Source organism: Taudactylus pleione, unplaced genomic scaffold (genome assembly GCF_031769625.1).
Source record: "Taudactylus pleione unplaced genomic scaffold, aTauple2 ptg000061l, whole genome shotgun sequence".
Classification (NCBI taxonomy): domain Eukaryota; kingdom Metazoa; phylum Chordata; class Amphibia; order Anura; family Myobatrachidae; genus Taudactylus; species Taudactylus pleione.
Genome location: NW_028284463.1, coordinates 19030331 through 19056780, shown reverse-complemented (window position 1 = coordinate 19056780; position 26450 = coordinate 19030331). Strand labels below are relative to the sequence as shown.

General features: G+C 46.2%; 1 protein-coding gene across 1 annotated transcript; it reads left to right on the top strand.

Moving 5' to 3' along the window:
- The first annotated feature begins 2299 nt into the window (after positions 1–2299).
- On the top strand, positions 2300–18053 carry LOC148535129 (somatostatin receptor type 5-like). The gene is made up of 2 exons (XM_088464950.1): positions 2300–2427; positions 16560–18053. Exon 2 carries the CDS (start codon positions 16563–16565, stop codon positions 17583–17585), a length of 1023 nt encoding a protein of 340 aa, XP_088321076.1. The 5' UTR covers positions 2300–2427; positions 16560–16562; the 3' UTR covers positions 17586–18053.
- The last annotated feature ends 8397 nt before the right edge of the window (positions 18054–26450 follow it).

The following is a 26450-nucleotide window of genomic DNA, read 5'->3' as shown; positions in this document are numbered from 1 at the left end:
CCGCTACTGCAACTCATGGAGACATAACTAATGGGGAGGGGGAAGGGGATTTAGGGGCAAAGTGATGAATTCACACCATGCATCTTATTTCTGCTGTTATATCATTCTATCAGTACATTAAGAGGAAAATGTATTATTATCTGCTGTCTGCCCCTGATATTAAGGATTACTGATCGTCGCAAAAGGAATTCTTGTTCGACTGAATGTGTTATTATATATGTCCCCGACTGCTGCGCTGAGGATTCTAGAGCTTGGTAAATCCGATAGCCTGGCCTACGGGCGATGCTCTGTGGTTGGGAATGGAGGGACCGCAGCACATATCAGGGATATAAATCTCGCAATGGACGCATATAGAACAATCATCGTGACCGAGCTTGGTAATAACAAAAAGTGCACCTAGACCTGGTTGTTAAGCATCTAACATAAACTTTACAACCCATTTAATGGTATCTACAAAGAGATGTTGGACCTGATTCGGTGTCACGCATAATGCGAGCGCAATTCCCGATGCAATGGCTGCACCTCACTCTTCTGCCTGAGCGAGCAGACGCCATCACTGTCTTCAGCACTTACTCCTGCCCCACGCTGGGCACAGAAGATCCGCGGCCGCGGCCATTTTCCCGGTGACCTGTGCATTCATTATAGACTCTGGGCACACGCTAGTGCCCAGAGTCTATGACTCCAGCGCTGGCCGCGCACAGCTAAGTGCGCTGCCGGCCGCTGGGCGGAGAGGAGGGGGCCCGTGTCGGAGACTGCACACGGGCCCCCTCCTCTCTAGAAACGCCCCTGGCAATATGCTAGTCCCCATGTTCCATTATTCCCTCCTCAATGAGATCTGTTCACTACTTGAAAACTTTCGGCTTTTGCTATAAGGGATATTCAAGCAGGTTTTACCACGCGGGGGAAGCTCCGGGTTTAACAGCCAGAGTTATTCAATTATTTAGCCTTTTCCCCATGCGGTAAAACCGCTGGTAACGTGCGGTAACCCACTGATTCCACGTAAAATGCAGAATCGAATAGGCTTCCACGCGCATTAATTACCAGAGGTGCATTTTTATGTGGACGTTTCCTCTCAGCTCCTGAGGCTGCGAGGAAAAGTACATACGGCCACTGGTAATTACTGCAAGGTATAAGTCGCTAATTGAATTGGTCAGCGCCGATAATTAGCCCCATTGTGTGATGCAGTGTGGTGTTAAACATATTAACATTTAGGGGCATATGTATCAAAGCTTGATGTGAGATAAAATTGTCAGATATTTATCACCAACCAATAAGCTTCTAACTTACATTTTGCAGGCTGTGTTTAAGAAATGATAGTTAGGAGCTGATTGGCTGGCACCTTATCACTTTAGGGGCATATGTATCAAAGCTTGATGTGAGGTAAAATCGTGAGATATATATCACCAACCAATCAGCTTCTAACCTGGCCATTCACGCTGCAATTATCGGGACGATCCGCCCGATATCGGCGGATCGCCGCGATAATTGTAGCGTGGGGGGGGTGACCGAGGGTTAAATATTGCTCAGTCGGGCATGCTGGATTGTCCAGCATGCCCGTCCAATGCGATATTTACCCGGTAACTGTCGGCCGCATCGGGCAATGTATGCCCAGCGCGGCCGACAGATAGACATTTCCTGTGTTCCTTCCTACGGAAGGAACAGGGAAATGTCTCCTCCCCCGGGGGCGGAGTGCAGATGTCGGGCTATACACTGTGAGATTTCTCTCACAGTGTATGCCGCGGACATCTGCGGCTGGCAGCCGGCCAGATAAAATGTCTGTCGGTCTGACAGACATTTTATCTTGCCGTGTATGCCCAGCATTACATTTTGCAGGCTGTGTTTAAGAAATGATAGTTTGGAGCTGATTGGTTGGTGATATATATTTCACAATTTTATCTCACATCAAGCTTTGATACATATGCCCCTTAATTCTTTAGCGCCAACATACTTCCTAGTGCTTTACATTGATTACAACTTATGATTATTATAATACAGGGACACAATACTGAGGAAAATGGTCCCTGCTCCCAAACGGGCAATCTAAGCCGTGAGTAGTTAAAAATGTTCTCTTCTTAAATGCAATATAGCTAAAGTACTGGTCTGCCAGTTACATGGATAGGGTTAATACTGCAGCCACTACATGTGGTTTTCACAAACAGACCCTGATAAAACTTCAGTCCAATGAAAATACTCCTTTCCCCAACCACTCCCAGACCCCTGAGCTCTGGCAGTTAAGGAGGGGCACATATTCTACTGTGGGAAGTACTACCAGGAAAGATTCCAAAATATGAATGGGGAGATGTAAGTTCCTCAATTGCAATCATTGGATTAGAGACATCAGACCCTGGCAGAGTCTACGGCGTGCCCCGAATATTTCTTCTAGGGAGAGAGTGCCAGCAGGCACAGGGGAGGCATCTTTTGGGTCATGTAAGTTACTGCATCTTTACCTGCCTTTTAATTCCTCAGGTTATGAAGAAATCTGACTATATGAAAGATCTCCTGTTACCACTGAGACAATGATCTAGTCTCGCTTTCCTTATAATAACCATTTAAAGTTTTTTAAACACAGTTAATAAAATGAGAATATGTCTCGTGAACCAGAAAAAGAGTTAATACCTCAGGTTATTTAATGTCAAGCTATAAAAATGTACTGACGCATTAGTGCATTTAAACCAAAACTTCTACTGAACCGAAAATCCCAGCAGTGCTAATAAGGTGTCAGGTTATCTTATTAAGGCCCCCATACATCAGAGATTGTGTATAAAAATCTTTCCCTTTTTCAATCGATTGTGGCAATTGTGCAATCTGCAATCGATTGAAAAAGGGAAAGATTTTTATACACAATTGATTGCAAATTGCACGATTGCTGCAATCAATCTGTGATGTATGGGGGCCTTAACTTGTGTTTTTGAAACCAAATAAAAAATTTGACTTCATGTGTATTGATCGTGGGTAAATCAATTGGCAGTTGGCATCCTGTTCTCTAATCTCTAGTTCTGGGGGCTTGTCAGGTTACATTGCAGGTACAGTACTGGCTGCGTTGTACTGCAATGGAAAAGTGTATATATATATATTATAAAAGATGAGCTGCGTTTGATCGATGTTGGTTTGTTTTTGCCTTTATACCTGTGTTACAATGGAACGAAAGATTTCTCTGTTCCCAACTTCGCAGAATTGGGCTCTAAAGAATGAAATGTGAGTAGATGAAATGTCTCCCCACATGACACGCACAGTACAATCAGCTTCTATGCTCTGCTGACATTGTCTTGTAGCCCACAGATGATTTAGTCTATGGGGGAGGGTCATTAAACTGGGGATGAAGTTCTTCAAAAATTCTAACTATCTGCAAACCCAGTTGACAAGCAACGGTCTATTTTATTTATTATAGTTATTTTTTGTAGCGCACACATATTCTTCGTCGCTTTTCATAGAATATTTGGACATTCACATCAGCCCCTGCCCCAGCAGATCTTACAAACTATGGAGCTGATTCAGACCCGCTCGCTAGGATGCGATCACTCGTTGTTGGCCATTTTTTGCAATCTGCGAATGCATATGCATCGCAATGCACGTGCGCAAACCACTGCGAAAGATCGGGAAGCGCTCGCTCGCCCAGCATAGACAGCCCAGTTGAATGAGTGACAGGAGAGGCCGTTTGTGGGTGGTAACAAGGGCAGGCCACTACAAACGGGGGAGTGAAGGTATGAACGCAGGCGTGCCTGAGTGTTTCAACGCCGTTTCAGAGGCGTGCATAATTAACAGGCAGCGTCATAGTACACGTCACCTAGTTGTATTTCACACTGAAGTGATCGCAGTGCTTGCGGCAAGGTATAGTCAACCTCAAGCGCTGCGAGCACATCCGATGGTGCTCGATGTACCAATGGTTTCATGCACTTCCAGGAGATGACGTGCGCAAGTGGGCGTCTTAAGACTGGGTGGTGGGCGTCTGCAAACACAATGTAATTGCACGCCAAGACATAGTGGACATGCCAATGCCTTGGCGTAAGATCGCCTGCCTTGCTGAGTGTGCGCTGGATTTGGATAAGCTGGGAGCGAGCGAATGCATCTAGCGAGCGGGTCTGAATCAGCTCCTCTGTTCCCTACTGCATGGACACACACACACCAGGGTTCATTTTTATCAGGAGCCAATTAACCTACCAGTATATGTTTGGATAGTTTTAAGAAACTGAAGCACCGCATGGGGAGAACATACAAACTCCACACAGTTAGGATTGTGATGGGAATTGAACCCAGCACCGTAACTGGGCTGACTAGCACCTTGTGCCGGCCATGCCCCCTGAGCACATTACGTCATGCAGAAGGGGCAGAACCGCCAGTGCCAATTTGCAGTGGATAAAGAGCTTAGTGGGGTTTACAATGCAGACACAGCTACAGTGTGTTGCTTTGGGCATCACTAGTATGAGTATATAAAGAGAATAAACACAAGGTTTGCAAGAACTGTGTAGACGGTGGTAATCAGGTACAACACAAACTTACCAAGATGGTTTGGGAATTAGATAACCTTGCCTAAAAAGTTGAGCTTTCCGGGAAGGTTTGGAGACTAGAGGAAAGTCCTGTTGTAAGGTCTTGTGAATGGGAGCGGGTGATGAGTGTTGATGAGAGATGCAGATCTTGTACAGAGGGGTTGGATGAGGATCACGTTGGAGGTACATTGAGAGAAGAGGTTTGTTAATCTCTTTGCATCAAAGTTTTTTTTTAATCATCTGAGTCTCTTCTGCAACATATAACTATAGATTTATCAAAATGGAGGCTTTGATCACTACTTACTGTGTCCTTCATGCATACTTGCCTACTTTTGAAAAAGCATTTCAGGGAGATTGTGAAAGCAGCACCTATGAGCGCTGTGGTAAAGTAGGCATGTACTGCTACACGTGAGAGGCGTGTTATAAAATTGACTTACTAACTGCTTTGGGGCTCATTTACATGTGGATGTAAGATCTACTTGTTGATGAAAACACACTGACACTTCTCAGAAAATACATGTAACCATAGGGATCATAGTGCCTATAACCAATGCAGGGAAATTATACTAATGATCCTATTTGAATGTATATATCCCTGTCTTTTCTTTTATATAACAGTGTCATAATGGTGGTAAGGTGAAATGAGGGAGATTGGTAGACTCTTCAGGGAGACAGGGAGATTGCTGCTATTTCAGGGAGTCTCCCTGACAATGAGGGAGAGTTGGCAAGTATGCCTTCATGGTATCCATGCAGACTACAGTAAATGAGATTTAGCAGGGGGTCCACTACCTTTAAATAAAATGAATTGTCATTTAAAGAAGAATGCAACACAACATCATTTATTTTTTTTAAAGTGTAATAGAAGCAGTGGGCTCCCACGCCTGCACAACACCGATTATGGAGATTCTGGGCCTGATTCATAACCCGCTCGCGAGCACACAGCTCTCATAAGTGGGTTGATGGTCCCCGACTGCGCATGCACTGCCTCCGGCGTGCACATGCGCGAGACCCGCACTGCGACGGCATATCCGTGGCTGCGGGTCTCGCTAAAAGACGGGGAGACTGTCGATGTTGATTAACAACTTGCCCCATTTTGTAGGCGGGGGGGTGGCTGCACAAACGCAGGCGTTCCCTTAGGAACGCCTGGCGTTTGTGGGCGGCCCTACTGACATCACACGTGATGTCAGTAGTGGATTTCCTGCTCTATCAGAGCAGGAAGTCCACTCGGGCTTACAAGAGCTGAGAACCTACCACAGGGTCTCCTCACAAGCCGGATGATCGCGATGATCGCCAGGCCGCTCGCAAAAGCTGTGGGTGGTCACCCACAGCTTAGCGAGCGGCCTGGAGGCTGGAAAAAAAAAATCCTCGCCCTGATTCAGAGCGAGCGCTCTCAAACAGCGAGCGGCTTTGAATCAGGCCCTCTGTACTGTGGTACTTCAGCTTGCAGGACACTCCAGACCCACATCCTGGAGAAGGTGAAATATTAATGGCTCTGTGCAGGGTTGTCAGACAAATGAGTTAATCACGTTGCTGAGGGTAAAGCACTCTTGCATGGAGCTCTACTTTTAATTTACATGTGGGCGTATATTTTACAGCAGAATAATAATGAAACGACTGATGATACATACATATAGAAAAGTGTAACAGTAGCTACAGTATGTCCATCAGGTGTTACTGATTATGTTGCATTGTACAGTGAGCATATACAGTGTATTATCGGTACAGAGCGCAGTGACATCCCTCCCCGTGGTGATACCCAGTGCAGGGAGGGTTGTAGTGCACAGAGGGCGTGGCCTCACATCACGAACCCCCTTTTAGTCACTCCGGGGGTCCCGGATATGCGGACTGCCCCCGGGGACCAGTCTGCGTGCAGTGCCGGCTCCCTCACTGTGTCAGGAGCCGAGTGCTACACATAATGCTACAGTGCTCCTGTCACTGAGGAGGAGTCGGCACTTTCGTGTCACCCACTTGGGTGCCACACTTTACCGACATTCTGGCAGCCCCATACGAGAGGGGGCTGTCAGGTTGGTGCAGCAGGGAGGGTAGCAGGGAGGGTGGGAGGAGGTTTAAGCAGGTGGAGCGGGGGCGTGTCGGTGCGATCGCGTCATTGCGGCCCCGTCCCACGCTTTATAATGCTGATATTATCGGTATTATAAAGCAAGAGGCGGGGCAACAATGAGCGATTCAGTGCAAATCGCATCATCACTCCCCCGGACCGCCCACCAACCACTTTTGTGTGCCGTCGCGGGGGACCAGCGTCATTCCGTGGGACTTGACTACTCTTGCGGGGTGCTGGGAGCGCCACCCGATTTTCGGGAGGCTCACGGCAGTCTGGGGGAATAGGCAAGTATGCCGGGTGCGGCCAGCACCCCCCTTGTGACGCCACTGACAGAGAGGGTGAGTTATGTTGCCAGTTCTGTTATACCCATTTCACACTTGCAGCAATAATCTGGGTTATTGCACGTGAGCGCGCAGCAACCCGGGTTACTGTGCAGTGTGAAAGGGCCAGGTTGAAATAAGCACCCTGGTCACGAGAAGGATTGCACACGGGTTGTACTCGGCTTGTGTTGCAGTGTGAATGGGTAACCTGGGACAATGCCACCCGTACATTGGAAGCGCTGATGCCAGTCTGAAAGGAGTTTCAGCCGGGTAGCACCTGGGATGGAGCCATGTACAAAATCCCAGGTGCGACCGAGTGAAAAGGTATTAGATGGTCACATTTACTGCAGTAGTGTGATGTGTCCAGCCCAATGTTATTCATCAAATGTCTCCTGTAATTAGCTACTATAGTTTCCATGGACTTTCTGCTGCTGCGATGGTGCATCTAAGTGCGTCACTAGTACAATACTGTCTCAGCAGAGCCTTTAGTCATACAACACACATCATGGTATACAGTAGATCGTTACCTAATCTGATTGAAAAGTACTTTTTTAAATATATTGTATGGCAAAACTTGCAATATAATATGCAGAAGTTGGACACTATGGAAACTATGGTTTTGATTCAAATTGGATCAAGCTGTTCATCCTACATACATACAGCTTCCATTGTTGCTGTTAGATCCTCTATTTCCTGGTGTCTGTACTGGCCTGTTATGAGGAATGCCATTGTTCTGTTTCATTTCATCCCCTTAAGTCCCTAGTGATCCAGGAAGATGACCTTGTGTTTCCCATACTGTAATGTGACCTACACATGGCTACTTTTATACATTGTGCACAGGGGTCTATGTACTAAGCCTTGGAGAGAGATACATACATACAGCTTCCATTGTTGCTGTTAGATCCTCTACTTCCTGCTGTCTGTACTGGCCTGTTATGAGGAATGCCATTGTTCTATTTCATTTCATCCCCTTAAGCCCCTAGTGATCCATGAAGATGACCTTGTGTTTCCCATACTGTAATGTGACCTACACATGGCTGCTTATATACATTGTGTACAGGGTAGGGGTGAGCGGGTTCGGATTTCTGAAATCCGAACCCCCCCGAGCCCCCCCGATCCGAGTCCGATCCGAATCAGGCTCGACTTTTCCCGCCTGACTCGGATCTGAAATCGAGGCAAAACGTCATCATCCCGCCTTCCGAGTCTCGCGGGTTTTGGATCCTATATAAGGTACCCGCGTCGGCGCCATTTTCTCACTCGGCTGTGGACAGTGAAGAGGGAGGGTGGGAGTTAGGGCTGTGTAGTGTAGTGTAGTGTAGTGCTGCTGTTGTCCACTACTTCAAAGTCCTTAGGGGCTGGCTGTGTTGTGCTGTGCAGCTGTTGTTAATAGGGGCTGTGTCCACTACTTCAAAGTCCATAGGGGCTGGCTGGACTGTGTTGTGCAGTCAGTTCTCCATAGGGGCTGTGTCCACTCCAAAGTCCTGTGCAGTGTCCCAGTCCTAAAGGGGTGCTGTAGTGTTGTCCAGGGGGTGCTCTGTCCATCAGGGGTGCTCCCCCCAAGTGCTAAAAAAATAATATATTTTCTGTGTTTGTGAATTGTGTGCGCAGTAGCCGCACGTGCATCAACAAAGTAGTGCCAAGCGTGCGCCTGTGTCATAAGTAAAGGGCCGGCTGGCTTGACCGTTAAGGGTGCTGTAACCCCCGAAAGTACACTCCAGTCCAAACCAAAAAAAAAAATATTTTCTGTGTTTGTGAATTGTGTGCGCAGTAGCCGCACGTGCATCAACAAAGTAGTGCCAAGCGTGCGCCTGTGTCATAAGTAAAGGGCCGGCTGGCTTGACCGTTAAGGGTGCTGTAACCCCCGAAAGTACACTCCAGTCCAAACCAAAAAAAAAATTATTTTCTGTGTTTGTGAATTGTGTGCGCAGTAGCCGCACGTGCATCAACAAAGTAGTGCCAAGCGTGCGCCTGTGTCATAAGTAAAGGGCCGGCTGGCTTGACCGTTAAGGGTGCTGTAACCCCCGAAAGTACACTCCAGTCCAAACCAAAAAAAAAATTATTTTCTGTGTTTGTGAATTGTGTGCGCAGTAGCCGCATGTGCATCAACAAAGTAGTGCCAAGCGTGCGCCTGTGTCATAAGTAAAGGGCCGGCTGGCTTGACCGTTAAAGGGTGCTGTAACCCCCAAAGTACACTCCAGTCCAAACCAAAAAAAAAATTATTTTCTGTGTTTGTGAATTGTGTGCGCAGTAGCCGCACGTGCATCAACAAAGTAGTGCCAAGCGTGCGCCTGTGTCATAAGTAAAGGGCCGGCTGGCTTGACCGTTAAGGGTGCTGGAACCCCCGAAAGTACACTCCAGTCCAAACCAAAAAAAAAATTATTTTCTGTGTTTGTGAATTGTGTGCGCAGTAGCCGCACGTGCATCAACAAAGTAGTGCCAAGCGTGCGCCTGTGTCATAAGTAAAGGGCCGGCTGGCTTGACCGTTAAGGGTGCTGTAACCCCCGAAAGTACACTCCAGTCCAAACCAAAAAAAAAAATATTTTCTGTGTTTGTGAATTGTGTGCGCAGTAGCCGCACGTGCATCAACAAAGTAGTGCCAAGCGTGCGCCTGTGTCATAAGTAAAGGGCCGGCTGGCTTGACCGTTAAAGGGTGATGTAACCCCCGAAAGTACACTCCAGTCCAAACCAAAAAAAAAATTATTTTCTGTGTTTGTGAATTGTGTGCGCAGTAGCCGCACGTGCATCAACAAAGTAGTGCCAAGCGTGCGCCTGTGTCATAAGTAAAGGGCCGGCTGGCTTGACCGTTAAGGGTGCTGTAACCCCCGAAAGTACACTCCAGTCCAAACCAAAAAAAAAATTATTTTCTGTGTTTGTGAATTGTGTGCGCAGTAGCCGCATGTGCATCAACAAAGTAGTGCCAAGCGTGCGCCTGTGTCATAAGTAAAGGGCCGGCTGGCTTGACCGTTAAAGGGTGCTGAAACCCCCAAAGTACACTCCAGGCCAAACCAAAAAAAAAATAATTTTCTGTGTTTGTGAATTGTGTGCGCAGTAGCCGCACGTGCATCAACAAAGTAGTGCCAAGCGTGCGCCTGTGTCATAAGTAAAGGGCCGGCTGGCTTGACCGTTAAGGGTGCTGGAACCCCCGAAAGTACACTCCAGTCCAAACCAAAAAAAAAATTATTTTCTGTGTTTGTGAATTGTGTGCGCAGTAGCCGCACGTGCATCAACAAAGTAGTGCCAAGCGTGCGCCTGTGTCATAAGTAAAGGGCCGGCTGGCTTGACCGTTAAGGGTGCTGTAACCCCCGAAAGTACACTCCAGTCCAAACCAAAAAAAAAATTATTTTCTGTGTTTGTGAATTGTGTGCGCAGTAGCCGCACGTGCATCAACAAAGTAGTGCCAAGCGTGCGCCTGTGTCATAAGTAAAGGGCCGGCTGGCTTGACCGTTAAAGGGTGCTGTAACCCCCGAAAGTACACTCCAGTCCAAACCAAAAAAAAAATTATTTTCTGTGTTTGTGAATTGTGTGCGCAGTAGCCGCACGTGCATCAACAAAGTAGTGCCAAGCGTGCGCCTGTGTCATAAGTAAAGGGCCGGCTTGCTTGACCGTTAAAGGGTGCTGTAACCCCCAAAGTACACTCCAGTCCAAACCAAAAAAAAAATTATTTTCTGTGTTTGTGAATTGTGTGCGCAGTAGCCGCACGTGCATCAACAAAGTAGTGCCAAGTGTGCGCCTGTGTCATAAGTAAAGGGCCGGCTGGCTTGACCGTTAAAGGGTGCTGTAACCCCCAAAGTACACTCCAGTCCAAACCAAAAAAAAAATTATTTTCTGTGTTTGTGAATTGTGTGCGCAGTAGCCGCACGTGCATCAACAAAGTAGTGCCAAGCGTGCGCCTGTGTCATAAGTAAAGGGCCGGCTGGCTTGACCGTTAAGGGTGCTGTAACCCCCGAAAGTACACTCCAGTCCAAACCAAAAAAAAAATTATTTTCTGTGTTTGTGAATTGTGTGCGCAGTAGCCGCACGTGCATCAACAAAGTAGTGCCAAGCGTGCGCCTGTGTCATAAGTAAAGGGCCGGCTGGCTTGACCGTTAAGGGTGCTGTAACCCCCGAAAGTACACTCCAGTCCAAACCAAAAAAAAAATTATTTTCTGTGTTTGTGAATTGTGTGCGCAGTAGCCGCACGTGCATCAACAAAGTAGTGCCAAGCGTGCGCCTGTGTCATAAGTAAAGGGCCGGCTGGCTTGACCGTTAAGGGTGCTGTAACCCCCGAAAGTACAGTCCAGTCCAAATAAAAAAAAAATAATTTTCTGTGTTTGTGAATTGTGTGCGCAGTAGCCGCACGTGCATCAACAAAGTAGTGCCAAGCGTGCGCCTGTGTCATAAGTAAAGGGCCGGCTGGCTAGACCGTTAAAGGGTGCTGTAACCCCCGAAAGTACACTCCAGTCCAAACCAAAAAAAAATTATTTTCTGTGTTTGTGAATTGTGTGCGCAGTAGCCGCACGTGCATCAACAAAGTAGTGCCAAGCGTGCGCCTGTGTCATAAGTAAAGGGCCGGCTGGCTTGACCGTTAAAGGGTTCTGTAACCCCCAAAGTACACTCCAAACCAAAAAAATATATATTTTCTGTGTTTGTGACTTGTGTGCACTGTGGCTGCACGTGCATCAACAAAGGAGCAGCGCCAAGCGTGCGCCTGTGTCCCATAAGTAAAGAGCCGGCTGGCTCATTTCTTAAAGGGTGGTGTAACCCACAAAGTGCACTACTCTCCAGCAAAAATAAAAAAATATTTTCTGTGTTTGTGTGCGCTTTAGCCGCACGTATATATATCAATATAACATAAATGGAGGACCAAACTTTCTCCGATAAAAATAAAATAGGGAAAGATCAAGAACCACTTCCTCGTAGTGCTGTTGCTGCTGCTGGGAATTGTTCATCATCCCAGAGAGGAAGTAGGAACATCACTACTTTTACTAAACAATTGACCCTCCAACAGTCCCTAGCGATGAGGATGAAGTACGACAGCAGTCATCCTGAAGCAAAACGTATAACTGAGGCCTTGACTGCTATGTTGGTGTTAGACGTGCGTCCGGTATCCGACATTAGTGCAGTGGGATTTAGACAATTGATGGAGGTAGTGTGTCCTCGGTTCCAAATCCCATCTAGATTCCACCTGCATCCTCAAAGCAGCAGCGACAAGCGTACGTCTGTCTGTTAAAGGGTGGTGACACCCTCAAAGTGTGCTACACAAACAATTAAAATATTGTTCTTTTTTTTTCGGTCTTTGTGAATTGTGTGGGCTGTAGCCGCACCTGCATCCTTAAAGCAGCAGCGACAAGCGTGTGCGTCTGTCTGTTAAAGGATTACATCGGTGACAGCATCCAAGTAGGCATGTCAGACAGTCCGTACCTGTACTGGCAGGAAAAAGAAGCAATTTGGAGGTCCCTGTACAAACTGGCTCTATTTTACCTGAGTTGCCCCCCCTCCAGTGTGTACTCCGAAAGAGTGTTTAGTGCAGCCGGGAACCTTGTCAGCGAAAGGCGTAGGAGGTTGCTTCCACAAAATGTGGAGAAGATGATGTTCATAAAATGAATTATCAACTCTTCCAGGGAGACCAGCCTCCAGAACGTACAGAGGGACCTGTGGTTCCAGCAGGGACGAATTAATACTCTGTGAGGATGAGGATGTACACACTGAAGAGGGTGAGGAATCGGTGGATGAGGAGGATGAGGATGACATCTTGCCTCCGTAGAGCCAGTTTGTGCAGGGACAGATAAATTGCCAGCTTGTTTTGTGGGGGCCCAAACGAACCAATCATTTCAGCCACAGTTGTGTGGCAGACCCTGGCGCTGAAATGATTGGTTTGTTAAAGTGTGCATGTCCTGTTTATACAACATAAGGGTGGGTGGGAGGGCCCAAGGACAATTCCATCTTGCACCTCTTTTTTTTCTTTGCATTATGTACAGTTTGGGGCCTAGTTTTTCAATGCCATCCTGTCTGCCACTGCAGTGTCACGCCTAGATGGGTCACGTGTTTGTGCCGCCCACTCGTGTCGCTTAGCATAGTCATCCAGCTACCTCGGTGCAACCTTTTGGACATAAAAACACTATTGTGAGGTGTGAGGTATTCAGAATAGACTGGAAATGAGTGGAAATTAAGGTTATTGAGGTTAATAATAGCATAGGAGCAGAAAAACCTACAAATTCTGTGATTTTAGCTGTTTTTATGCTTTTTTTCAAAAAAATACAGATCCAAAACACAAAACCCAGAACCCAAAACACGGAAGGGTGGTTTTGGCAAAACCAATCCAGATCCAAAACACGAAGAAAGATCCAGATCCAAAACCAAAACACAAAACACGAAAAGTGGCCGGTGCACACCCCTAGTACAGGGGTCTATGTACTATATTGATACCTCTAAATCCCTATACCCAAATGTCGCTGTTTAGCGCTACAAGTCGCATAAGAAATAATTGCTTTCCAATCCAATTGTGGTTCCAAAGCACAAAAAGTTATATTGTTCAATGAAAAGTATAGCACGCTGTGATCTAGACAATTAGCGCAAAAAGCAAGTAAATACAAAAGGTACAAGCCTATACATACGCGTGCGCACTGGTCCCAGTATACAGTTGTCTATCCAGAAGCCGGTGGTCATCCAAGAAGAATGGCTCTATACTATAACCAGTACTCAGGCTATATACCTTACAGAACAAAGAAACTAGTTAACAGGTTTCCATTGGGTCTTGCTAATGAAAATATTGTGGTACGATGCAGGTCATTGGATAGTTTATACAGCGCAGGGCCGGCTCTAGGGGTGTTCGACCAGTGCGGTCGCACAGGGGTGCCACCCGTAGAGGGGCGGCACCCCTCCCCAGCATCCCGATTTAAGTGGGTGGTCAAATCGGAGGTTGGGGACCCCCACCGTCGCAGCTGTGTGGTGGTGCCGGACCCCCGGAGTGTGAATGGATGCGCACGCATGCACGCGGCAACCATTCACTAACGGGAGAGGGCTGGGGGAAGCCCAGCCAGTGACGGAGTGCTGGGCTTTACCCCCAGCCTGACGTTATTTGCCATGCAGGCACGCCTTCAAATAACGTCACACAGGGGGCATGGCCTATGGTAATTAGGCCATGCCCCCAAATTCTGTCGCGCGCAATGTTAGGGCGCCTTCTCGAGGGCCGGCACAGAGTGCTCCGAACCATGGAGCCGGCCCTGATACAGCGGGTATGTCCCAGTTCCTCAATGTTGCTTTGTGTGGTTTTCCCGCCGAAGAACTTGTTTAAACTAATAAAAGACACTACATACAGATTTACATTCTAACCACTAATTTACTTGCAGACACATGATGCGATCTCCTTGCCGATAGAACCGGAGATCTGCAAATAAACAGTGATTTAGAATGGTACCAAACATGACATGTCTACTAGCTTATGTACATTAAATATCATATACATTACATTTCACAACATAAGTATTTGCTAATAAAACCTCTAATATTAACCTTAATGCTTGGGAAATTTGTTATAAGTGATTGCATGTGTGAGAGTGAGAATATTGTGTAAATTCGCTAGTATGCGTTGTGCGTCTATGTGCTTTGTGCTTGTCTGCTTTGATGTACAGCGCAACTATGCGTTGTGCGCCTTGTATGTATTATCTAATGTGCGTATAAGTTTTGATTGGACTTTCAACATTATGCGGTAGCAAAACAGATGCACGACGCTAATAATTAAATATAGCATTGTACACAATGATATCGTGCCGACGACGCAAAATGGCGTCGTCAGAGGCAACACAAAATGGCGTCGCCAGATATTAATTTACACGATTTGGTGTCAGCCTATCATCCGGCTTCGACAACTAAGCCTTGGAGAGAGATACATTGGAGAGAGATACATTGGAGAGAGATAAAGTACCAACCAGTCACTTTACAGGCTGTTGTTTGAAAAATGACAGTTAGGAGCTGATTGGTTGGTACTTTATCTCCATCCACTTAATTTCTCTCCAAGGCTTAGTACATCTCACCCTGGCCCTGATGCAGAGTTGCACGCAAACCCGATGGTTTGCATACAACTCCATTGGTGGCCAATTGGCGCATGCGCAGGATCTGTAGTCCTCATGCGACAATCGGTGTCTGCGAGTTCGCTCTAGGTGCCCAGAAGCCGTAGCCTGATTGACAGGCTACGGTCGTTTGGAGGGCATAGCAGGGGTGGCATAAGGCAGCGTACCAGAAAACGGAGGTGTGGTGTCCCCATTTTCTGGGAGCGCCGAAGCCAGTGGCTGCGTCCTTGTATGCAGCTTCACTGGCTGCAACTGCGTGAAAGCAAGGGCCATCCTGAGTAAGCTGAAGGTTATTCAGATGACCGATGGTCATTGCAGAGTGATGCGATGCTGCATCCTTGGATGAAACAGCAGATCACAGAAGCCGGCAGGAGGCGTTTATTTACACAAGGCGCCTTCTGCGGCATTAGCATATTTTAGCCTCGCTTGCTGCGCCCAAAGACTCAGCTACTATGCTAATAGCGTACAAATCTGGCCCTGCCCTGGGCCAGACACTCTAGGGGAGATGTATCAAACCTTGGAGAGAGATAAAGTGAAGAAGTTTCCCATAGCAACCAACAAGCTTCTAGCTGTCATTTTTCTAGTACAGTGTATAAAATGACAGGCAGAAACTGATTGGTCGCTATGGGTAACTTCTCCACTTTATCTCTCTGGAAGGTTTGATACATCTACCCCACAATAAGATATTATACCTCCCAACTATCCCAATTGCAGTCTGTGACAGTACTAAATATTCAAACTGTCCTGACTTTCATGGGACAGTTCTGATTCACTGGCCACCACAAGTGTTGAGTTTCAATCAAAAGTGTGTGTCTTTGCCCCCCATTGGGCAGAGTTCGGACGAATCACGGGCTAGGTCGATTTTGTCCCGTTTTGGCATGTGTAAACGAATGCAGTACCGATTCGCACACAGTGAGTGTGATTGGGCAAATCGGTGTACCCCCCTACCGTGCAGAGCGCACATCTCTGATTGGCTCTCAAAGCGCAGGAGGCCACAATTTAATGATCTGTGCTCATATCTACCAACTGCACCCATCCATGCATTGAACATGCTAATTCATACTCATTAGCCATATGTAGAAACTGTCCAAATTTTCTTTGCACAGTCCTGATCTCTGGCAGAAAAGGGGTGTGGTTTTGCTAGCAATGGGTGTGGTTTGGGCGGATGGAGACATAGGTCAGGGAATTGGGGTGTGGTTTGGACAGGCCACAGTGTGGACTAATGTAGGGACTGTAGAAGGAATGACTTATCAGAGGCCATATTGCAATCCTACTGTATATAGTAACCCTGTACTGTTTTTGACAGAAATGTGTCTGATGTCTGCAAATCCCCAAAGAGCAAATATTCACTTCACCATTCCTTTGGTCTACAGAGATTACCTAAACAGCAAACCTGTGGCAGACCATACTGGGATATGTAGTTCCACAGCAGCTGGAGTGGCACACATAGCCTACCCCTGATCTCAGAAACGTCCCACTTATCCACTTTGCGTTTGCACAGTGTAACCTATAGCCATTCAGAAACTGATAACTTTTTGTCATTCGTTTTGGCTTTGCTTAAAAGCTGAGTGATAGTCTGATGCAGGATCACTAGACTGTAAGTTGAATTTCTCATTGTAAATAATGTTTTGTTTCATTTGCATTGCAGAAAATGGAGCAAATTTACCAAACAGCGATGGAAAATTTTACCGAGAACACAAGTATGGAAAACCTAAGCCTATTATATGACGATTTTAATGAAACCGTGGAAGTTGATTATAACGTATCCAAATTTTTCATCCCGTACCTCTTGGTCTTTGCAGTGGGCCTCGTTGGTAATGCTCTGGTCCTGTATATAGTATTGAGGTTTAGAAAAATGTGGACGACCACCAACATTTACGTGTTCAGCCTGGCCCTGGGAGACCTTTTCCATATGTTCTGTTTACTATTTTTTGCCACTGAAATAGCCAGTTCCTACTGGCCCCTGGGAGCTTTCATGTGCCGACTGTTCTGGACCTTGACGACTTTAACGACTTTTTCCAGTATCTACTTCCTGGTCGTCATGTCCATCAGTGTCTTCATCCAGCTCTATTTCCCAGCTATTTCAGAAAAGAGATGTGGACTTAAGGCAGCTTCGTTGACCAGTCTTGGTGTATGGATCCTCTGTTTGCTGCTGGGGATTCCTACATTTATCCACGCTGATATGGATGAGTATAACAACTGTAAGATCTTTTGGCCAAATCCTGACGCCTTCTGGAAAATCACAGTAATATCCTATACATTCACCATGGCTTTTCTGGTGCCTCTGACATTGATACTTATCTTCCTCATTCTGACAGCAGTCCGGGCCAGGAACCTGGAGAAGCCAACCGAAACGGCTTTTGGTAGCCTCAAGGAGAACACGGTTATGATCGTGGTCTTGTGCCTGGTCTATGTCATTGTCTGGCTTCCCACGCATGTGCTTGAAATTATGTCAACAACCGTTTACAACTTTCATATTGATGAAGAAGTCTACTATGTAGTCAGCCTCATATCTTACTTGAAAAGCTGTGTCTACCCCATCCTCTATGGGTTCCTGTCTCAAAGCTTCAAGGAAGTATTCAAAAAAGTTCTTTGCTGCAAAAAAATGCAGAACGGTGACAGCCCCCACCAGCACCCCCCTGAGAGACAAGAGGAGAAATCCACCATCTGTTAGCATTCCATTTCTAACCCTAGTTTTTACTTGGACTTATTTCTGCATTCTTGTCTGGAATGTTGGATCTTTTTTATAATGATATACGTGCATTCAAAGACTAATGGTGAGCAGATATATGATCCAGGTGGCTGAACTACAGTACCATGCAGAGCAGTCAATTAGCAGTTTTCCCTGCAGCATTACATGGGTACGTGCTCTTGCGGCAGTCCTAATTCCAGAAGATGAAGTTGGTCTAAGTGGAACTGATCACTGGGTGGATCACGCTGGCTATAACCACTGTACCGCTGTATGGACCTCAAAGCCAATGTTTATTTTTATTTGTTTCTCCAGCGAGTGTAGACATAACGTTCATACCCGTGACCAATACATTTGCAAATTTACAAATCAGGATGCTCGTGGCCGGTCCATGCTTTGTCCTCCCAGACACACCTGTGACCAAGGGGTCTAGTTACTAAGCAGTGTTAGGAGACAGAGTGAAAAGTGATAAGAAAGTGATAAGGTGCCAGCCAATCAGCTGCCAACTGTCATTATTCAAACACAGCCTATGAGATGGCAGTTGGGAGCTGATTGGCTGGCACCTTATCACTATCTTATCACTTTTCACTCTGTCTCCTAACACTGCTTAGTAAATAGACCCCCAAAATTGGTAGCTCGTGCCCCCTCTTGCCCCTCAACCTGGAGGTGTGAGCAAGCTCCGCTCTCTGAAATTTTACGTTAATGGGTTGTTTATAGGGAGAGGAGAAGGAATCGCTATCGGGGGATGAGTGTGCAATTCAGTGTGTACATACCAACCGCGCAGATGGTGCTTCCTAAACGCTCCAAGTTTAACAAGCGGACTCTCTAGGCGAATCACATTAATGCATACAGTAAATATACACGCAATCTATAAATACTTTACCCATGTGGGGATTTTCTCTACATAAACACATCTGTAACACGACTTTACTTATATAAAGGGAATGTATCAACACAACATATTACAATATGAATTATCTTCAAACAGACATATCTATTGTATAGTTCTCTCTCTCTCATACATCTGAGAATTTTAATAAAATTTCTTTTATGTTATTATTCTTCCAATTACTGTTCTCTCGGGACCACTCAATATGGGGTCTATTTACTAAGCAGTGTTAGGTGAGTGAAAAGTGATAAAAAAGTGATAAGGTGCCAGCCAATCAGCTACCAACAGCCATCTCACAGGCTATGTTTGAAAAATGACAGCTGGGAGCTGATTGGCTGGCACCTTATCACTTTCTTATCACTTTTCACTCTGTCTCCTAACACTGCTTAGTAAATAGACGCCTATATCTTTTTGCAGCCAAGCTGTTAGGCCTGAAGTTATGAGTTTTCAAGCTAAGGGGTATATTTACAGTACTAAAGTTAGAGTTTTTAGAAATGGAGATGTGCCCATTGCAACCAATCAGATTATACTTACTGTAACATTAACTAGCACTTTCTAGAAGATGATAGCTAGAATCTGATTGGTTGCTATGGGCAACATCTCCACTTCTAAAAACTCGTTGTACTGTTTACAACTGGGCATTTATACTGAGGGCAGTCAGATCAAACCAACATCTTCACATGGAGAAGAGATATCTGGATCATGGCATTCACATGGCAGCAAAAGATGGAGTGCTGCTTTAAGGACCCAATGGCTGGGGAATAGACCCGCAGGCATACTAGCCGACTGTTAAATTCTCTCGTACCTAGGATATCTAGGAGAGAAGCTTCAAATGGGAGGGGGGTATCATTGAATTACGTCATTGTAACCCCATTCCCTGCTGCTCAATGCTGGTGATTTGTGCCATTGAGCAGCGGGGTGCTGGGAATGCTGTCACCAAGACCCCAGATCTGCGAGGCTGTCTTACAATATTACCGGGGAAAATTAGGGAGCCTCCTAGACATTTCAAGTGAGTGGACACATATGCGCACGGTACATACCGGCGTTAGTATTTTCTAAAATCACAAAGGACAGCTCTCCAGATAAAAACTGTCCTTTGTAGTAGCTGGATGCTAGAGGGACTTCCGAGTTTATTACCCAGAAGTCCCTCTTGCATGCACAGAACGCCGCCATGGGGACACTGGGAGGGATCTAATTTTGTCCCTCTCATAAGAAACTAGATAAGAAGCCCAAAGGCTTCTGTTGGCGTTACCCACCAGGTCCAAGCTCCGGAATGTACAGTTTAGCATTCCGGAGTTGGTACATATGGAGATGTAGCCAAAGCTCAGAAGATTGCATTTTTCTGAGTTTTGGCCACATTTTCATAATTGGTGCATCCTGCCCTTTGACACTTATTATTTGTAAGTTGAAAAGTTTTAAATGTTTTAGTAGAAGTCCAGAGAGAGAGTCACACTAGAGGCAGCCATTCGTGTGGGCTGAACTCTCACATATATCAATTCACTAGAAAGTAACGATGTAATTGAGGGGCTCTTGCCCGCACACAGCGCTATATTTAGGATCCTGCAGAAGAGCTCCTAGTACTAAGTGCTGGGTAATGGTGGTGGTGTGGGGGGGCATTAAGTTCTAATGGATGATGCAAAATACATCATTGTGCAGTATGGGAGGGGCCACGATGATCTCATTGTTGTACTCAGGCCACACCCACTACTGCATGAAGTCTCCCAGACAATCTGGGAGAGTAGGTAAGTATACACATCTGGGAGAGCACTTTCATAGGCTGAACTAATATCCATGAATGCAGCCATTCCATGCACTGGGGCCCTTCTCATTACAAAACATATCTGTCCTACAAATGAACAAATCATTTAAGAAATGTAAATATTTTGCGTCTGTACCTTATTGCATTTTATAGTATTAAAAAATAAAGAAGATTTTGGGGTCTATGTACTAAGCAGTGATAAGTGACAGAGCGAAAAGTGATAGGTCTGTGATAAGTGCCAGCCAATCAGCTCCCAACTGTCATTTTTCAAACACAGCCCGTGAGATGACAGTTGGAAGCTGATTGGCTGGCACTTATCACAGACTTATCACTTTTCACTCTGTCACTTATCACTGCTTAGTACATAGACCCCTTAACCTGTTATTTATCATGGCTGGAACTTCGCATCAACAAACCCCAAATTCATTAAAGAATTTGGGGTTTGTCGCTGCACAAGCAGGGGGAATGCCACTGACCAATAGCGAACTAGCGTCAGGGTTGTTACTCCTCCATGAGAGGACACGTGACCACCGCCATCACAGCTGCTGTTGCCACGGCTACTTTGGAAGAGGTTCTCTCTCCTCCAGACCTCAACACACAGAGGGACAGGAGATTCCGCAGGACTTGCGGGGATTCTGGCCGCCCACTAGCAAACCACCACTGAGTGCGGAGCAAGGATACCCCAAACAAATATACTATTCAGAATTTTGTTTCACCTCTCATTATCTTTTTTTTTTGTATTAACACCCCCACATAAATTACAATGAATGGATTATCTTACATAACCTCTATTAATAACATAATTAACTGCTTCCTTATTACAGTGAAACAAATTGTCACTTATATTAAAACAATTATCCATAAATTATGTTTTTTAATAATTAATAAAAACGTTATTCACTTCAAAATATTACAGTATTGAACTCGTGCTATAAAAATATACAAAAATTGTGAACAGATTTCTTCAGGAGACCCTCAAAATGGATATAGGGCTATGTACTGCGGTCTAGTACCTACTGTACCAGGGTCAGGCTGTCAGCCGCAATGAGGTGAAAGTTTGAAGTGCCAGAGGGGGCCCAAAATACCTGAAAGCTTAGGGACCCAGTCATGGGTTAATAGAGCCCTGGGTCTCCCTTGTTTCCATTCTTTTGTGTCATTACGCCACCAGAGATTTGGGAGCCTCACGGGCGTTCCGGGATAGTAGGCTAGGACGATATAGGTTATGTCTCTATTCTGGTGCCCTAATGTCCATCCACTATCCATGCTTCCTTACCTTCCACTGTCCCGGGGTTCCTGTCACATGGCAAAATATATGTCCTAATTCCTCAGTTTGTTTTTCCTTGCTTGTATGCCATTGTTCACTGCATGATGCCATACTTTTAAAATCTCCATCCCTCTAAAGTAACTGAGATGATTTGATGATATAGGGCCCTATTCAGAGATGGACGCCAATGCCACCACAGCTGTGAATTTGTACAAATATCGCAGCCGCCTGGATTTGTATTGAGACTCCCACCGGCGGCTTTGCAGATCCAAGGGACTGGGTAGAAAGACTCAGCATTGGTCGCAGGTCAGTCCATGATCACCCTACTAAGCAAACCTATGACCGTGCAGAATAGCTGCAGGAACTGAAACGCAGAAGCCATTTTTACTGCGTATGGAATGCAGTCACAGGCTGAGATACATATTGAAATGGTGGTGACACACCTGCGCTCCAGTTGCCAGTCCTGTTGCCGCCACACAAACAGTCCCTGCCTGTCAATCACTTTGCAAATAAATCATCACTGTGGGCCTAATTCAGCAAGGTTCTCAGTTGCTAATACGCACGCAGTCGGCCGGTTGTTGAATACTGCGCATGCGTATGCATCGCAGTGCGCGAACCTGGGACTGCGATCGCAACGGCTATGTAGACCCATGGCAGAGTGATTGACAGGATGTGCCATTTGTGGGTAGTAACAGGGGGAAGGGGGGTCAGGAGAACGCAGGTGTGCCATTGCGTTTCAACGCCGTTGCATGGGCGTGCAAAAATTATCCACGGTTCCATACGCAGCCTGAGGCCTCATAGCGTGCGCTGAAGTTAGCAATTCCTGAGTGAGGTCTGACTTTGCCTTAGCTGTGCGTATGGGTCCGATGTTACTCAATGTTACCGATGGTTTTGCTATGTTGGCCAAGTATACGGATGTGAGTAAGGGGACGTGGGCATCCTTATGTCAGGTTGCGATCGCAATACGAATGCAAACATTTACATATCACCGCTGATATTAGCAACTGCGTTGCGTGCGCATTTGTAGAACAGCGATCCTTGCTGAATCAGGCCCTGTGAGCGACAATGATAATTAAACTAGAGCGCATGTGCAGCGCTCAGATTACCGATAATCACTCAGCTGTGTAAACATCGCAATTGCATCCATCTCTGAATCAGGCCCATAATCTCCTGCTGTATGCTCCAATCATCTTTCTATTGCCTGTTTCCAATTAGCTGGGTACACACTATAAAGTTTTGCCCAACGATGCTAACGACTAAACCGATACATACATTGGCCCTCATTCAGAGCCGTTCGCTATTTGTGGTCGCTCGTTTAAAAACAAGGGGTGGCTATTCAAATGATCCGTACGCACATTGCAGTCTGTTCACACCTCTAAGTCTGAACGAGCGAGCAAAACATACGCTCGTTTATTTGTTAAAAACGCCCCCTGGCCGCTCGCATCCTACGTCATGTCCGCTATTTATTAGATTAATCGAGTACATCGACCAGCGTATGAACTGCTCGCTATTCTTGTGGTTGGTGTTTGCTACCACAAATTTGCGAGCAGTTCTGGCTATAAAATAACCCAGTGACGTGGTCAATGACGCTGCTGTTTTAAATATGCACACCCATAAAACGCCCGTTTTGACCTTTAAGCACGCCTGCGTTCGGATCTCCACTCCCCATTTTCAAGCACCTTCCCCTGTTACCACCCACATACGCCTCATTCTGTCACTCAAATTGGCAGGCCCTCGCTATATTGCGTACCAACGATTTTCGGCCGCACTGACTGGTTCGCGCATGCGTACTAAAAACCGTACGCATGCGCAGATGTGCAAACATCGCTCGGAACGAGCGTACTGCCGCTAACGAGCGGCTCTGAATGAGGGCCATTGTACACACTACACGATAGCCGTCTAGTTCCATGCAATCCTTTTAATTCCAATCATCTCGTCTCCGTAGGGAAATGATAACTAATTAGCAGACATTGGGCCAAGGTCCACACACAATACACTTTCTGAATGATACCAAAATGCCGGGACAAAAATAGCGTGTACAGCGCACGATACGTATATTGGCAGCCGATCCGATGGGTTTTAGACCGACCATTGGGCCCTGGTGCTGCAAACACACTATACAATTATCGGCCCTATTGGACAAATATAGCCATGCTGGACCGAAATTCGCATAGGCCCCTATTTACTACAATCCTAAATACGGTTGTATTGCGAATTTAGGAAATATCACATGGATGACTTAACATCCGCATGCAGGGACAGAGCTCGCGATAAGCTCAGTCCATGTGAATCCCGTCCACACACTTCTCTCTGAATATTTTGGAAAAATACAGGGGGAATGTGTCTGCGCAAGTGCCGCCGCCGGATACCGCAACCATCCCCCGCACCCTCCGTGACCGTACCCCCCTTGGCAGCCCCTCCCCCCCACTCAGCTTACACTTACCCCTGTCATCTGAGGTCCTCTCCCTGGAGCTCCAGTCAGCTGGTCTCCCGGATCATGCACTGTGACCCCGTTCAGCTGCTCTATGCAGCAGCTGACCAGGGTCACAGTGCAGGAGCACGAAGAGCAGCTGATCGGAGCCCCAGAGAGAGGACCTCACCGGAGCACAGATCACCGGTCCCTGGATGCAGGTAAGTGGGGTTTTTTTAACTATTTTTTTTTTTTTACAGTGATCAACTTGTAGTCTATTTAGACCACACAGCTGATCACAAGGGTCGGCTCCTGGCCCTGCCTGTCAGAGTCGGGGAACTAGGGTAAAGCCCCAACAATGCCATCTCCAGGTGGCGTTATTATCACAGGGCTCCCTCCCGGTATGTTTTCACAATATATTTTTCGTAAATCTGTGCAGATCACATTTTCCATTTCAAGTATGGGAAATGCGATCTGCTTACTAAAAATGTGTGAATTGAAGGGATTGGAATAATTTTTAATGAAAACTACTCCAATTGCCCTTTTCTAAATTTCTGTGATACTAAAATAATGTGAAAAGGGTGTGAAAAAAAGTTTTCACATTATTTTAGTAAAAAGAATGTTAATAAATATGCCCTGTAGTGTGTACCCAGCATTGATGTATTAAACAGAATAAAACTTTGTCCCTGCCATAATTTAGCTCTCATCACATACAGCAATAGAACTGGTTAGTGTGACTAGAATAGGACTCCCAATGCCATTAGCGGTGCCTCTAACATGGAAATGTGTATTAATCTTTCTTTGTAGTAATGTAGTGCACCCACTTTCCATCCTACTCCCAACATACTCCAGTAGGCCTTAGTTATAAGTGGAATTGCTTTTGCAATTATCTGTGTGGGATGAACTAAAGCTCCGTTTTATTTCTGCAACTGATAAAAATAAAATAAAATAAAAAAATCAGCTTTGAAAACAATTCCGGATCTTAAGCGACATCTATTATTCCCCACAATGCCCCCTGTCTGTTTCCAAATGGTTATGATTCGCGCTGATGCAAATTAACGAGAACTGGCAGATATTTCACTGCGAGCTTAACGCTTTTGCCTTCTTGGGTGAACCAGAGCAATATGTAATTATTAATTAAATCACTGTCAAATTATTTATTCATTTTCTTACACTCTTTCTCCTTTTCACTTGCAAGATAATTCTGACCTGCACTAAGGGCCTAGGAATTCCCGTGTAATGCAGAGCTGTAAGTACATAATAACAGGAAGCGCAATTGTGGCAGGAACAGATATTATAATTAGGGATGTGCAGGCTCGGATTAGTTCGGATTTTCCCACAAAGTTTGGATTTTTTCCGCCAAAAATCGGGTCTCAGAAAGAGGCAAAACATCATCTTTCATGGACAAACATCATCTTTCTTGGACTTTTGTCCATCCCTAATTATAATAGGCCCACTATTCATATTTGCCTCCCCTCCAGCAAAGGCTGGGAGACTGCCAAAAATCGGGTGCTGTTCCCGGCCGCCCAGAAAGGCATACAAGTATCCCGCAGTGACCGTCGCCACCCAATGGCCCGGAATGGCACCCTGCAGCCGGGATTGCTGCTGCAGCACACTTGGGGCATCCTTTGGACGCTCCAGACGGGAACCCTGCACACTATATGCAGCCGATTGGGCGACCTGAGGTCAGCACTTACCGGAGCTGCTGGTCACGCCCCCTTTGCACGACATCATGCGGGCAATGTCATGCCATCACACGCTCGGTAGGCACGGCCGGCACAGGGCGCTGATGTGCCCAGTTATGCCTCTGTATGAACCTTACTGTATCTAGTGATCCCATTTACTTAGTGGAAAACCAAACATCTCCCAGTCATTGCCACAGCAGACTGTTTCAGGTGAAGATGTGCTCTACAAACCCTACATTGGATTCTCATACATAACAAAGGACCTCACACCTGCATTTCTCAAGGACAGCTTTCACGTGTTGTCTTACTACCTCAAAACTTTGAAGAGACAACAATCAGGGCAGGGTGCGTGGTCACAGCATGATGAGGGTGTGGACACACTGGTGCATACCTTCCCCCCGCCTCCTTCCCTCCTAACACTCATTCATTGCCATGCGCACCAGCAGGGCTGAGCAATGACGAGTGATGGGGAGACGTGGTCATATCATGGGGACATGGCCACGCCCACCCATAAAAAAAATAATGAAAAACTACCATGCGTGCACCAAGGAGAGATGAAGTCTTCCCCCTGCACAGCTGGCCCGGGTCCCTGCTGGGACATTTATACAAGCCAGGGTCCAGATAATTAGAACTCGTCCTCTCTCCTCTTGGCACCCCTGTGCAACAGTGCCAAGAATGCATAGCAACTGCTCTGCTCTGCATACCCCCAACTTCTGGTGCTTGGGACAAAGCTTCTCCAATAAGGATAGCAGGAAGAGGTCCCTTAGATGGGAACTGTGCTCCCGCCTCAATACAGACAGCTGGGAGGAATCCTCTATGGGCTCACTTGTAGTTAGGTGACAC